This window comes from Monopterus albus, unplaced genomic scaffold, assembly GCF_001952655.1.
Source record: "Monopterus albus unplaced genomic scaffold, M_albus_1.0 scaffold355.1, whole genome shotgun sequence".
Classification (NCBI taxonomy): Eukaryota; Metazoa; Chordata; class Actinopteri; order Synbranchiformes; family Synbranchidae; genus Monopterus; species Monopterus albus.
In genome coordinates this window covers 207,208-221,541 of record NW_018128235.1, presented here as the reverse complement: position 1 = coordinate 221,541, position 14,334 = coordinate 207,208, and the positions used below count along the sequence as shown (strand labels likewise).

The following is a 14,334-nucleotide window of genomic DNA, read 5'->3' as shown; positions in this document are numbered from 1 at the left end:
AGTAATTCAATGTAGAACCACCACTGGCTGTACAGGATGGACAGACAGATGCTCTGACAGACAGGGTATTACAGTATTTCATTCTGGTTCTCGTCATTCTGGAAAAGTCTCAACCCTTCTCGACTCAAAGAACCCAGGATGCTGTTAAAGATTCTGATGGCCTGAAAAGAAACACGCAGACCAGGAGAGACCATTAGAGACTGGCACAGGCCATTAGAGCGCAGATTGGGGCAAACCATTAGAATTTACCTCCAGTCTCAGTGGGAAGTAGATTTCAGTTTCCATAGCAACTCGAGACAACTGGAGGAGGACCTCAGACAGCTGACAGACTGAGAGGTAGACAGGTAGAGATGTAGACAGGTGAGCGGAGAGGTTGACACGAGAAAGTGAAACTGTGACTGAAGATGAAAAACTGAAGGAACCAACCAGGGAGAGAAGCTTGACCCAGCAGCTGATGGACAGAAAGAGTTTAAAGTCAGTGGAGATTTTAGAAACCAAGAGAATACAAGATTTGTACTTTACCACTTCCCACCTCTACATAAGACTGATGTGAGAAATTAGAAGCTATGTTTGTTCTTAGCTGACCAACAGCTAGCAATCTGTTATAAACATAATATTGATGTGAGACATTAGTGCCAAGTTTACAGTAGGTGTAATGACAAAGCAACCATGCACCAATTATCACACACTTTCCGACATCAATCATAACGTGTGTCGTCAGCTGTAAGTGAGCCGATCTGGTACCTACAGTGGTCCGTGGAGTCAGGTCGGTCGGCTGTTGAGGCTTTGCCTGTCAATCACTGTGCAGGGCCTCACAGCTCCACAGAGCCAAAAGACTGACCTGTGGTCCGCATCAGGTCCCTGTGGGCCAGGCTCCTCTACCAGAACAGTACTGTGAATAGACCTCACCTGCCTGGCTCTCCCCTATAGTGCACAGCTGACGTGTGGTGTCATGTGACTAAAGCCACCGGAGCCTTCATTACCTAGCATGCTCCTCACCAGAAAGTAATCGTAGAACTCCTCAGTCAGGCTCAGCAGGGGGGTGGAGCTTTTGTGGAAGTCAGAGGTCAGCAGGTCATGGATGGCTTTGAACCACAAACACACCTACAAAATAAACAACAAATTACAGTAGAAAAGAAACAGCATTTATAAGTAGAGACTGACCATTAGGGCTGACCGATAAATCGTATTTTCATCATCACGATATGAACACGCACGATAAAAGCATCGTAAGATACTTCTTGAAATGCGATAGAAAAAATAATTTTATTTACACGCGCCACAGTGTATTCACTGATTTATTTGAGGTGAGCCGCCACAATATCAACACTTGACCGCCACATATTAATTTAAAATTACTACTGTACTACTGTATCACTGTAGTACTACTACTACAGAATCATTATAGTGGCCTACTATAGTGATAGAGTAGTAGACTACTACGGTATCACTATAGTAGGCTACTAACCCTACTGATTATTGATTAGCACAGAGTGGTAAGTAATTAGTACAGACTGATTATTGATCAGGGAATAGCACAGATTACTTGGGCAGTCAGTCCGTGGTTGATGAGCTCCTGCAAGTCGTCTTTGTTCTGAGACAGAATCTCTAAAGCCTTGACCACCACCAGGACTCTGCTGAAGCCAGAGCCACAGAGTTCCTGCAGAAAGGTCAACAACAAACAATAAGCACAACAGAACAGGCCCATTCGTTATAAACCACGTTTTCCTGGTAAATGGTTCGACATGAGATGGGATTTTACATTCACTGAGCGTTGTTTAAAATTAATCTGTTTTCATAGCAACACACCCTTAAACCCAAACCTGGAATTGCATCAGGTAAGGAGCAAGACTATTTTAAACCATCCCAATTACATACTAAGACATGTTGAGAGCCCTCAACACTTCTTGCATTATTTGTCCTGTGATAGGGGAACACAGACATTAACTCATTAATGTGATGCCTCTTTGCTTTCAACTCAGTTCACCTTGATTTCAAAAGAAGAGCATGCTGTTATTCAAGCTGAAGTCAGGATTTAACAAATAAAAAATAAACTGTCTTCAGACTGTGCTCACAGAGGAGAGAACATTGGTTCATTTCAGCAGTCTGGACTTGATTTGATTTATTTTTTCAAGCATGTAAAAACAGTTGATATGACAACACACATAATTTTACACATAATCCAATATCAATTTGCATATACCTAGTACATGCTTGAATGGAGTAGGAAGAAGTCAGACTTACCCAGTCCTACCCCATGACATCATCTTACCATCATTGGTTTGCAAGCAGTAAATGATTCACTTCTACGTAATATACTAAAGAATTATTACAAAGTGTACACCACACCCACAATTGTCCATGTAATTAATCATTGAGCCTGTTCTTGCATATATCTTGATTGACACATACCTTTATATTTATGTTTAAACTTGTCAATTCTAGTACTGTTTTTTATGTCTACACTTAAGTTATTCCATAGTTTTACCCCACTTATGGAAATGCAAAATCTTTTTTTGGTTGTACGTATAGCATGAATTTTTAAATTTAACTGACCCCTTAAATTGTATCCCCCTTCCCTTTCATTAAATAGTTTTTGAATTCCACCAGGTAATAAATTGTTCCTGGCTTTATACATAAACACTGCAGTCTTAAATCCCACTAAATCTTGCTGAACCACAGTTCAAGACCAGGACCCAGATCCTGTTACCTTGGTAACAAGTTGGTCCAGTCTGGTGAGGGCGTTACTGGTCAGTCCTTCATAGTGGAGCACAGAAACCAGACGAGACGGGTCTCCACGGAGCAGACACTCCTCCATCTTCTTGTCAAACTGGCACAAAACATAAACTTGTTTCCTCTCTTTCAACAAACACTGACTAATGTTAAATATCCTCAATGCACCAAATTTAATTAATTGTTTACGTTTTAAGTTAAGTGTTTATGAAGAATAAAACGTTATTTTAACTGTTTTATTTTTCAATTCCTGCAGACAGACAGCAGGGGGTGCTGCAGCCTGCACTGTGTGACAGAGGGGTAAACAGACTAGCAGACACACCTGCAGAGGTCGCCAGATTTTGTAAACATCTTTTTAAATGAATTTTTTTATTTATATTGACGTGAAAGCCTAAGTGCACAAAACTCCATTTAATTTTAGGGCGATTTAAGTCTATAAACAGCAGAAACACCTGCCGATTTCCTTAGTTTATATGAATCTGTCATGTTAACTTTACTGCACCTAACTCAGTTTAATTTTACAACGATTTAAAACTAAAACTAGCCGGTAACTAGAGCGATATAAGACTTAAACCGCGCAGACATGTGCAGTTGACGTTAACGCCAATTACTTATTTACCATGTTGTCTCCTCTCGACGACTCGTGAACGCGCACAGCTGCAGCCAATTATCTCATGAGTGTCAAGACCGCGCAGGAATCCGTTTAAATAAGATTGATGTAGTCTGAAAGTTACAAGAACGTCCTGTTCGTGAGGCCGACAAAATAAAACGATTCCCTTTAACAAGCAGCAACAACGTCAAAATAAAATTCAGCATCCTCCTGATTTTAGATTACAGTCCTGCACCTGAACATCCAGTATTGTCCATATCATTATATAGTTTGATATTATCCGTATGATCAGTAGAGGTAATAGTACAATTATTATTATAGGAGCATGTATTGACTGTTTTGTTTGTTTGTTTCTTTGTGACATGTTAATTCCACTGGTGCATGTGTGTAGGACAGTGTTTGTGCTGCACGTGCAGTGTAGCTGTTGTGTGTCTGATACAGAGAAACACACACGCCTGTTTACCTGTGTGTTCTGTAAACACTGGAGTGTTTCTCCCAAAACAATCTCAGTAGTCATCAGAGGACGAGCTGCTCACCTGTGACTACCTGGCTGTCTGTCCCATGGGAGTCACACAGCTGTTTATTCTTCTGCAGAAAATCCATATTTAACATGTCTTCTGAACTTTAACCCTGCCCCCGAGCCCCCTTCCTGCACTCCAGCCCACTCTCAGGTGGGTGTAGGCTGGAGGGGCGTTTTGTCCTGTGTCTGTTGGGTTCTGGTACTGGTGTTGTGCACCGAACCTCATACAGCATTTGACTGACTTTGAAGTGTGACAGTGTTTAAAAACTACAGCGACAGAGCTCAAAGATGACGTGAGAAAACTGAAAACAGAGTTTGGGTGGTGGCTATTCAAACACTGAGGACACATTCAAACTTACCCTCAAACTTTATTTATACACTTTCAGCAACAAAGACAAATTTTACCTGCTGAATTAGCCCAAGGATGTAGAGAGCTGGATGCGGCGCTGCCACGCACCTGTTCAGCCAACAGTGGCCACTCGCGGTACTACAGGGTTAGGATTAGGTGTGCAAACCTGCTGGCAGGACGCCCCGGACTGTAGACCAGGTCAATCATCGCTACTTGTTTTATGAGTGTTCAATCCACGGGGGTTTATATTTGTAAAACCTTCCCAGAGCCTAGACACCGGAGTTAGATTTTCGTGACGTCTTCCTAATAAGCATGCGCAGTGGGCCGCCCAACACTGCCTATGCCTCAGGCCAGCAATGTTCAGTAGGAGTAGTGGGCACCATCTTGTAATCCCGTATCCTTCTTTTCTTCACTCTCTCCATTTTTATTACGTCCCTCCTTCCTTCCTTGGTCCCTTTTCTTAAAATGCCCTCCCTCCTCTCTCCCTCCCTCTGGAGGCTCGTGACTGTCTCACCTGTCTCTTTACTTCTACCTGAGAGTCACCGGAGCTGCACGCGCCCTGCGCACGGGATATTTTGTATCTTTAATTAAAGAATAAGCTCATCAAGTCTGAACAGCAGCTTCCGGTCCGAAACGCTTCAGAATAAAACCATTCACTTTATTATTATTATCCGGACCCAGTTTGCTAATGTTTTTTTCTGTCTGGACCTTAAAGAGCTGAAGGATCCGAAACAGAACTGTGGACGACTGGGCCAGGATCAGGACGATGTCCCGAGCTGAGGAGCGCGACGACGTGGACTGCGTGTGCTCTGTCGGAATGAAGTTGACATGGGACATCAATGACCCGAAACTACCACAGGTAAAAACCAGTGGGTTTGAGTTGTTCTCCGGTCCGTTTCACCGGGTTTACTGTACGTCCTTTAATATCCTACTCTGTTTAAAGTCGGGTTAAATCACAGTTAAACAAGGAGACCATTGGCGGGTCTGTTCGTCCTACAAAAGAAACTTTAAGTCCTATTTTCTCTTACATTTGATCCATTTTCGGCAAAAACAGAACTAATGAAAATCTAATTAACTTCATGTCCGAATGACTCACACAAAAGCTTTAAAACAGCAGGTAGATCGTGATGTGAAGAGATTAAATGTATGGAAACAGCTCAAACGTGAAATGTATTTAAATAGTTTAAATAGGCTATCGGATATTTTCTTCTTCAACAAAAACTGTACGGAGTTTGGCTGGAGGCTAGAGAGCTTGTATACAGGCTGGCAAGATTTCATAGGAGTTCGACGTTTTGTGATATGTTTGAACTAAATAAAATGTACAGGGTTTGCGCGGAGACAACATATTTACGATTTCTCATGTGAAGCTCTGCTGGAAGAGTCCGTGAAGAAGAGACTCGTGACCTAGAAAAAGCTCAGTGTGCTAACCTGACTTTTAGAAGGAAATTCATATTGAACACGTTTTTAGAGAAACATCTGGGTTTAAGTCATTAAGACGAATTCGGTGAAATATCTTGATTGAATAAATAAAAATAAGCTTCAAGAATTTTATTATCAGTTCACCATATGTGCAGGACATGCATAAAAATCGAAATACTGCTTCTCTCTCACCTAGTATTGGGTGACATAACATTTAGGAACTAAAATAGAATAAAGTAGTATAAAAATAAAATAGAATAAGAACTGGATTAACGTAATTAGGATAAATCTGTGACTCAAAACCGTGTACATCCACAAGGCAGTGGCGGCTGCATCTTGGGCGCAGCGTAGACGTTGAACTACGCGCACCAGAATATAAACACAACAAACGCGAACACGCACTATAATACAAATTTTTAGGCACAAAGCTCGGAGCGAGAGGGCCCGCTGCGTTCGATCTTAAACGAATTCTGTTGTAAAAACAACACCTGGCAGTGTGAAGACAACATTTAGATCAGGGATATTAAGACAGACAGAAAATATAATTAATCTGTTCAGTGAATGAAGTGTAATAATTTATGGTTTTCTTAAATTTCCAAAAACTGTACAAAATTTGACTGGAGGTTGTAGGAAAAAATTGGAGTTTATTCACATCCTGGTTGTTTTACTATCTTAAAACAAATATGAATAACTGACTAATAACTAACTATTTTAAGAAAAGTAAAACTTAAGAAAATTAAACTAAACATGATTAGAGCCAGTAATCATTTCTACTTTTCAATGGTTTAGAGAAATTCGTCTTTTGAAATTTTACTGTAATTGTTTGTAGACTACATGGATGGATGGATGATAGATGGCTAGAACAGAGTGGAGACAAATACATGATGACATCGGATTTACAGGAAATATGATCCCGTCCAAATTAATAAACAAATTGTGAAATTTTTGTCAAATTAAATGCACAGTTTAGTTGAGCACTATAATCAATTATTATTATTATAAATCTGGAACAGAACAAATTGTTTCCCAAAATGACATTTATACAAAAATACATTCACATTAAAAATGTATTTAGAAAGAAAATAACTGATGAATGATGATGGTTAATGACTCCATCAGTCACCAACCAAACTGTATACAATATTTTAAGTATTTAAGAGAAATGTTCATTCCCTGTAAACCTTTTCTCTTTTGGTTTAAAGCTTCTCCACATTGTCTGCGATGTCTTCCTTTTTATTATAATTTATTTAGTTTATCTATTTTCATGATAAATTCTGCTGTATCAGTGCAAAATGACAACATATTTTATCTTGGTCTGATTGTTTATTGCTTCAGTTAAACATTATGTTGGTTTAAAAAAAGAAAAGGAAAAAAGTTTATTCTAAAAACATGCTTAATGTTAATTAATTTTGTAAAGGTCATTTTTAGTTTTCCAGATTTTAGGACAACTGAAGTCATGAAAGCAGCCTCCAAATAAACTCTGCACCACATTTTGACAAAAAAAAATCTCAAAGTTTGCAGCATTATTATATTATTATCCTGTTGTAAATGTTTTAAAGTTTAACTGATTCATGTAAATCTTTTAACAATTCCACTTCACTTTATTTGATTTAGGCTGTTTTCCAAAATTTCACAATTCTATAATATTGAACTGTTTCTCTAAAAGTATGGTAAATGTTATTTAAGACTTATCATTATCTGAAGGTTTCTGGTTGTTTCTGGAAGGTTTTGGGGTCATTCAAAGGTTGTCTGAAGGTTGTGTGACGGTTATGTGACTCGTGCTGACTCGGCCCTTCACTCTGTGTTGTTGCAGCAACAGTGAAAACTGGTTTTTGTATTTTTGTTTCAAGTAAAACCAAAACACTAGGTCACACAGCTGATCTGGAGCCAGCTGTCCCTCTGATCAATATCTCTGATTGATTATTACCTATGATAACAACAGCAACAATGATGCTGAGAAACAACAGAGAAGAAATGTAGTCAGACATTTCTTTGATTCTTTTAAATACACATTGTATTTCTTGTACAAATTGTACAGAGCTTGGTACTCAAAGAATAAATCACGACATTTCTTTAGATGGTCAGAAAATTGTACAGAGTTTGGTTGGAGGCTTTAATTGCTAATTTTTCTTTAAATGCATATTCATGGTGTTGATATAATAATTATTTATAATTATTCCAGGTGTCAGACAACAAATCCCTCATCCTGGTGGTCAGGTCCTAAGACACTGAACATGAAGCTCAGTGCCTCTTGAAACATTAAAATAAAAACATGAAATATACAGAAAATATAAATGAAACCTTAAATGAATAAATGACGTGACATTCTGAGATTTCTTAAATGCTGTAAAAACTGTACTGAGTTTGGCTGGTAGTTCTACTGGATGTTTCCTCTTTTAATGCTGAGAGTCCACATTTTTAAAATTAATTTTAGATGTGAGAGTTTTTTTATACAAAATATTAGGATGTAGTAGCAATATAATGACACCTGACAGTGAAAATGAGCTTTAAAATAATAATAGATAAGGACATAACCTTTGTAGAAAATATGATTTTAATTGCAAAGGAATACAAGAAATTTTAAATTTTGTCATTTTCTTTAATACTCTAAAATTGCACAGAGTTTGGCACAGAGGAGTTATGCTGCCGGACTCTTGACTCATAATTCAGTTTTCTTTTCTGTTTTATTGTTTTTGTTTATATGAATGTCATTTTTATGAGGCATGGTTTATTCCAGTCTTAGAAGGATTTTCAAAACTCAGAGCTCATGAGCCCACATTCAAGATTGTCATTTTCTTAAATACCATAAAAAAGTGTACGGAATTCTGCTAGACAGATGACTTCAGCATTTCTAAAATCTGAATTATAATGGATTCTTCGGTCTGGATTTTGTAAAGGATTCAGGTTTTATTTTCATATCAGACAAACATTTAGAAGTTAAACACTGTTCTTAGGTGATGTACGTTTGATGATACAGCAAATGCTGGACATGCATTCTGACTTCTGATCAACACAAAGGGCAAAAGCCCTCGTGGAGACTAACCTGTCTGTCTGTGTGCGCAGGACACAAAGCAGTTCGACCCGTTCCAGGAGTGGACGGATGGGTATGTTCGGTACATCTACAGCGGTGAGAAACAAACACCCATTAAGTTTGATAATTAAACATCAACAAATAAAATCATGTGGGCCTGACTGTGATGGACAACTGAACCAACTGGTGGCTTGGTTTTAGCTCAACAAACAGGGCTGGTGCGGGTTCATTAGGGCCAGGTTCATAAGACCGATAATTACCATCTAACATCCGAACAGGCCTATTGGGCACTGGTCCCAATACAGATTCAGAACCATTCATTCATTCATCCTTTATGTCGCTCAGTCCCAAACGGGGGGGTTGGAGCAATCCCAGCCAGATTTAGAACCAGCACAAGCATATTTTGTGTCGCTTTCCTCTCAGTATGGGGCTTATGTCAAAGAGTATCTTGCAGAAAAACATTCCAGATCTTTGTAAATGAAGTTTGGGAATTTTAAAAACCTCTTCAGGACCTTTCTGATGGAAATTAAGTAAATTCTTTGTAAGACTTTCTGAGACCTGCAGACACCATGGAGAGAGTCCAGAGTCAGTTTTACCTAATCAGTGTTGTCATTTTCCAGCGGAAGACAAGAACGCTCAGAGACACCTGTCCGGCTGGGCCATGAGAAACACCAACAATCACAACTGTCAGATCCTGAAGAAGTCCTGTCTGGGTGTGGTGGTCTGTTCTCGAGCCTGTGCGCTGCCTGACGGATCCAGACTGCAGCTGCGCCCCGCCATCTGTGATAAGGCCCGACAGAAACAGCAGAGTAAGGAAAACCAGATCCAGAACCTGTTCAGGTCCACTCCACCTGTGTCCATGGGGCCCTGACCGGACTGTGTGTGTTTCAGAGAAGCTGTGTCCGAGCTGTAACGCCACCCTGGAGCTGTTGCCCTGTCGTGGCCACAGTGGTTACCCTGTCACCAACTTCTGGAGAGTTGATGGAAAGGCCATCTTCTTCCAGGTCCACACCTTTATCTTTCACAGACTCCACAGACAACTAACAGTGCTAAACACGCTAAATGGGCTAACCACACTAACTAGACAAATCATGTCTACTAGACTAAACAGAGAATCAGAGAATGCTAAAACCATATTTTTATGATCTAAATAAGTCCACACCAGATTTAGGATTTAGTCTAAATTAAAACAAGGTCCTGGCAGTCTAAGGTCTAAATGCCATATTTTCTGTTTGCTGCTAATAGATTTATTGTTGTTGTGGTCCTCCAGGCTAAAGGGGTCCATGATCATCCCAGGCCAGAGTCCAAGTCCGAGACGGAAGCCAGAAGAAGCTCAGTGAAGAGACGAGTCAGTTCGCCTCCGTTCACACCTAAAAGACGACTCATTGAAACACAGGTTGACAACACAGAACATTAACAACAACTGTTTTCTAATGCTGCTGTTGTTTCTTTATTGTTTCTTTGTTTGTTGTTTCAGGCTCTGGGCCCCACCCTCCTCTCCTGTGTTGAGCCAGCAGACAGAATCTCCTTCATCGAACCAAACGTCCCACAGCATTACCCAGCATTCCAGAGCCCAGAGCCCTACTACAACCCCCACAGTGCACTGGGAGAGACCCCACCCACACTGCAGAAACCAGCCAATCCAAGGCTTTACATGGGTCGGCCCAGCTATGAATTCCAGGGATACCTGACCTCGCCTTCATATCCCGTGACCTCTGACCTCTGTGACCCCCGGTCAGCCTCACACTCTCTAAACCAGATCCTTGTAATGTTAAACACATTTATATCAGGTTCTGATTAGATCCTGGGATTTTATATTATACCAGATCCTTAACAAGTTTGAACCAGATCACAAATCCAAGTCCTGGCAGACCTAACAAGTCTAAACCAAAGTCTGACAGTTTAAACTACATACTGTACTGACAATTGTAACCAGATCCTGATTTGTGTGCAGAGTGGCCCCTGTCCTGGGTTGTTCGTCCTCCTCTTCATCGTCGGCTCCTCTCTCCTCCTCCTCTTCTTTTGACCCCCAGTCGAAGCCTCCTCCAAGCTGGAAGGAGCTGTTAAAAGGCTCCACCCCCTATAGTGACAACCACCATTACTACAGTGCAGAGTACCCCTGCCGTTTCCCCGGTAATGCCCCAGGGTCCCCTGCAGCACTGCAGACCATCATCACCACAACAACCAAGGTGGGTACAGTTCGCCAAGAGGGGTCACGTGCAGACCGTAGATGTGAGGACTTTTTAAGAGTCCCTAACCATAACAACAGGAGATCTGCAAGTGGACCCAGGTAAATCCTCTGTAAATTGAGGTCAACAGGTCCACAAACAGTTGTTAAGGGGTTGCAGGAATGAAACTTTACTCTCACACTGACACTATCTCTGGTCCTCCTCAGGTCTCCTACCAACCCTGTCCAAAACCTCCTGCACCACCCCCTCCTTATCAGTCATGTCCCAAACCTCCAGCTGGACTCTCATCCTACCAGCCCTGCTCCACCCCCAAACTCCCAGGTCTCCCCAGCTGCTCCTCCCTAATGGACGATGCCTCCGCCTCCTCATACTCCACTGAGGTCAAGGTTACAGAGGAGTCTGGCGGAGTCATCAAGTCTCTGTCAATTCAACCTGAACCTCTGCAAACCAAAACAGAGCGGGCTGACGGCTACGACTACCGCTATGCCTACCCCAACACATACCGCTACGATGACTACTAATGCAGCACTACCTCTACATGGTCACTACCATTACTGCTACTACTGCCACTTCCAAAACAGATGCTGTACCTGTCCATACCTGCTGGTACATCTGGACGAATCAGGAATTGAGAGGATGATGTGGTCCATGAAAAAAGACATTCATGGAGTCCTCACTTGTTCTCAAAATTTCCTTCCAGTGACCCCCTTTTCAAGACAAAAACTGAAGAGATCGCTCACATTAAAACTTAAATTTTTAAACAGTCAAACTGGATCTCAGGAACCAGGATCCTGTTTGAGAAGAAAGCCTCAACACAAGGCTCAATTTACTGGGTGTTTCTGCAGCTTTCAGACAGAGGCTGTTGCCTTCCTCAGTGAATGGAGTTTTTCACTTCTCAGTTAATGGTGGTTGTGTCAGGTCTTAGAGTCCCCAGAAATGAGTTGTGTCATGTTTTGTAGAGTCCCCCAAAATGTGCTGTGTCACCTCTTTTTGTGTCCCCAGGAGTGGGTCACGTGAGAACAAACAAAACCATCCCCATTTGCAAGTGAGTGACTGCCGAGTAGACAGTGAACACCCAGAAACCTGAATCTTGTGATGGCAGTTTTTGTCCAAAGTTCAGGATTCTGTCATTTTGAGACAGAGAGAGGTCTTCAGGTTTATATAACACATGATCTAATTTAGTGTTTCTGCTTTCAGAAATGAGTAAACAACACACAGGATGTTAGATGTTTCTGTTATTTATTGAATCAGATAGACTTTCAGCTTAAACTGGGCTGTCTGTAATTGAAAGAACAAACTGAATAAAACTGATGTGGATTGAAGTCTCACATTACACAAACTGTTGGACAGACTCAGTTTTTCTGTTTGATTCTGAGGAGACTCATTTTTTACGAAAAACTAGAACCACAATGGAAACATTTTCCCCAATTAATGCATGAAGAAATGGTGTAACACCCCTTTGAAAGTATATTTTTGGTGTGTCTTTCAACAAAACTGTTAGATTACCACCCCATGGTTGTTTCAATTTGTTCTGCATGCAAAGTAACAAACAGAAGATCTTTTTGTTTAATAGTAGACTGATTGTTCAGTGAATAAAATGTCAGAAAATGCCTTCCAGAGCACAGACAACTCTAAGCTTTGCATATAAACTCAAACTGACATTATTGTCTACGATTAAAACAAATGCAGTGAAAGAAGTACTCAGATTGTTCACTTGAATAAAAGTAAATGTCAAGCATTCAAAAAGTTACTTAAGTAAAAGTACCAAAGTATCAGCATCAAAATATACTTGAAACAGCCAAAGTAACAGTAGTGATTCTGCAGAACGGCCCTTTTCACAGTAATGTAAATGATGCTATTGGATTATAAAGACTGATGCATTATTGTGTTCATCACTTTAACGTGGCAGCTGGTGAAGGTGGAGTTACCCTATACACTTATAATATGGAAAATTGACAAACTGGTCCATGCATTTGTTACTTCTAGGCTGGACTACTGTAACTCTTTACTATCAGGATGTCCCAATAATTCCTTAAAAACCTCCTGTTAATCCAAAATACCGCAGTAAGAGTACTGACAGGAACTAGCAAGAGAGATCATATCTCTCCTATATTAGCTTCTCTCCACTGGCTCCCTGTAAAATCCAGAATAGAATTTAAAATGCTTCTCCTAACATACAAAGCCCCTAATGACAAGGCTCCATCATATCTTAAAGACCTCGTAGGGCCTTATCATCCCAACAGAGCTCTCCCATCATCCCTCTCCTCTCTCCTCCCCTCTCCTTTCCCCTCTCCTCTTCTTTTCCCTCTCATTTCCCCTCTCCTCTCTCCTCTCCTCTCTTCTTCTTCTCTCCTGCCCCCTACTCTCCTCCCCTCCCCTCTCCTCTTTACCTAAAGATTGACTAAATGTACTGTAATTTCAACAATTACAGTGTAATTGTAATTTCAACAAATGTCACTGGAGCTGAAGGATTTAACTAAAAGTTGGACTGCTCCTTTAAACAAAACCACCACTGAGGCGGAGTTCTGGCTGTCAGGACCGTGTCCCCTCCAGGGTTCAGAGCCTCGGGGCGAGGACCCTGCAGCAGAGGATCAAAGCGTTGGTGTTTGGATGTCGGCCGGTTTCAGTCCGGATGAGTAATGAATGTTGTTTTGACAAGGACATGTCGGGACAGGAAGGATGGTGCTGTCCTCACGGTGAACCTTTAAATCTCTGGTTTCTGCTAGTCTCTGTCACTAACTTCCATTAAAATCACTCATTCCTTTACTCGTTTCCTGACATCACTCGTTACCTTCCCAGCCGTTTACATTAACATCCATCAGTAGGTGATCACGTCCAGTGTTCAGAGAGGCTGAACCATCTACTCTGATCCCAGCACACTACAATCGAACAGCTCTGAGCTGCATTTTGAAAATGCAAGTCTGGTTTTACACAGGAAATAATAAATAAACTGTATGTTTTGTTCCAGAGGGATGAATGCACAGGTGAGTATCTATAGACAGGTAAGATCAGAGTTCAGCTGCAGGTGAAAAGACCAAGTGCAGATTGAAATCCACCTGAAGGAGAAGGTCAAGGTGAGTGTAGAGCACTTGGTGGTTGACCATTAGAGATGGTAGAATCAGATGAGCTGGAAGCAGCAGATGGGGGTACTGCCAAGGCTGTGAGTTACAGGTAAACTTCCAGATAACTGGAACTTCCTGCACCAGCTCAGGAAGTTCGACCTGCCTCAGGAGCTGCTGATACAGTTCTACAGAGCAACCATTGAGTCTGTTCTCTGCACCTCAATCACTGTCTGGTTTGGCTCAGCAACCAAACAGGAGAAGTACAGACTTCAGTGGACAGTCAGGACTGCACAAGTAGAGTAGGTACTTTATTGATCCCACAGTGGGGAAAATTCTGTGTTACAGCAGCAATAGACAACATAACACCATAAGAACAGACACATAAAACTTCCTCACTAACAGGCCTCAAGTGGTGCACATC

The 14,334-nt window shown here is 41.2% G+C and overlaps 2 protein-coding genes across 11 annotated transcripts in view; one reads left to right on the top strand and one right to left on the bottom strand.

Annotated features, from left to right (window-relative positions):
* sycp2l (synaptonemal complex protein 2-like) overlaps positions 1-4,341 on the bottom strand; it is a 26,453-nt gene extending 22,112 nt beyond the window's left edge. For 3 of the 7 annotated variants that reach the window (XM_020625489.1, XM_020625492.1, XM_020625494.1), the window contains exons 1-7: positions 3,807-4,162; positions 2,711-2,830; positions 1,547-1,660; positions 1,000-1,104; positions 427-451; positions 250-329; positions 73-161 (exon numbers count right to left, since the gene is read on the bottom strand). In XM_020625489.1, coding sequence (XP_020481145.1) covers positions 73-161; positions 250-329; positions 427-451; positions 1,000-1,104; positions 1,547-1,660; positions 2,711-2,830; positions 3,807-3,860 — 587 coding nt within the window. In that variant the 5' untranslated portion in view covers positions 3,861-4,162. Of the gene's footprint in view, positions 1-72; positions 162-249; positions 330-426; positions 452-999; positions 1,105-1,546; positions 1,661-2,710; positions 2,831-3,806; positions 4,163-4,268 lie in introns of those variants that run through there. The other 4 variants (XM_020625490.1, XM_020625496.1, XM_020625493.1 and 1 more) reach the window with 3 other exon arrangements.
* Positions 3,585-12,384, top strand: gcm2 (glial cells missing transcription factor 2). Of its 4 annotated transcripts, none has more exons than XM_020625499.1 (9): positions 3,585-3,640; positions 4,928-5,071; positions 8,695-8,758; positions 9,283-9,471; positions 9,554-9,666; positions 9,933-10,058; positions 10,140-10,396; positions 10,617-10,851; positions 11,058-12,384. In XM_020625499.1, exons 2-9 carry the CDS (start codon positions 4,979-4,981, stop codon positions 11,370-11,372), a joined length of 1,392 nt encoding a protein of 463 aa, XP_020481155.1. In that variant the 5' UTR covers positions 3,585-3,640; positions 4,928-4,978; the 3' UTR covers positions 11,373-12,384. The 4 variants fall into 4 exon arrangements, with proteins under 4 accessions (XP_020481155.1, XP_020481154.1, XP_020481156.1 ...); XM_020625498.1 differs by lacking the exon at positions 3,585-3,640 and adding an exon at positions 4,330-4,410; XM_020625500.1 differs by lacking the exon at positions 3,585-3,640 and adding an exon at positions 4,653-4,838 and having other exon boundaries at positions 9,933-10,010.
* Positions 12,385-14,334: the final 1,950 nt, after the last annotated feature.

Excerpts from the sequence above, each read along its gene's own strand:
- gcm2 (XM_020625499.1), top strand. The coding sequence starts at position 4,979 with ATGTCCCGAGCTGAGGAGCGCGACGACGTGGACTGCGTGTGCTCTGTC. Across the intron at positions 5,072-8,694 it reads ATGACCCGAAACTACCACAG|GACACAAAGCAGTTCGACCC; the intron begins GTAAAAACCAGT and ends CTGTGTGCGCAG. Across the intron at positions 10,059-10,139 it reads GACGACTCATTGAAACACAG|GCTCTGGGCCCCACCCTCCT; the intron begins GTTGACAACACA and ends TTGTTGTTTCAG.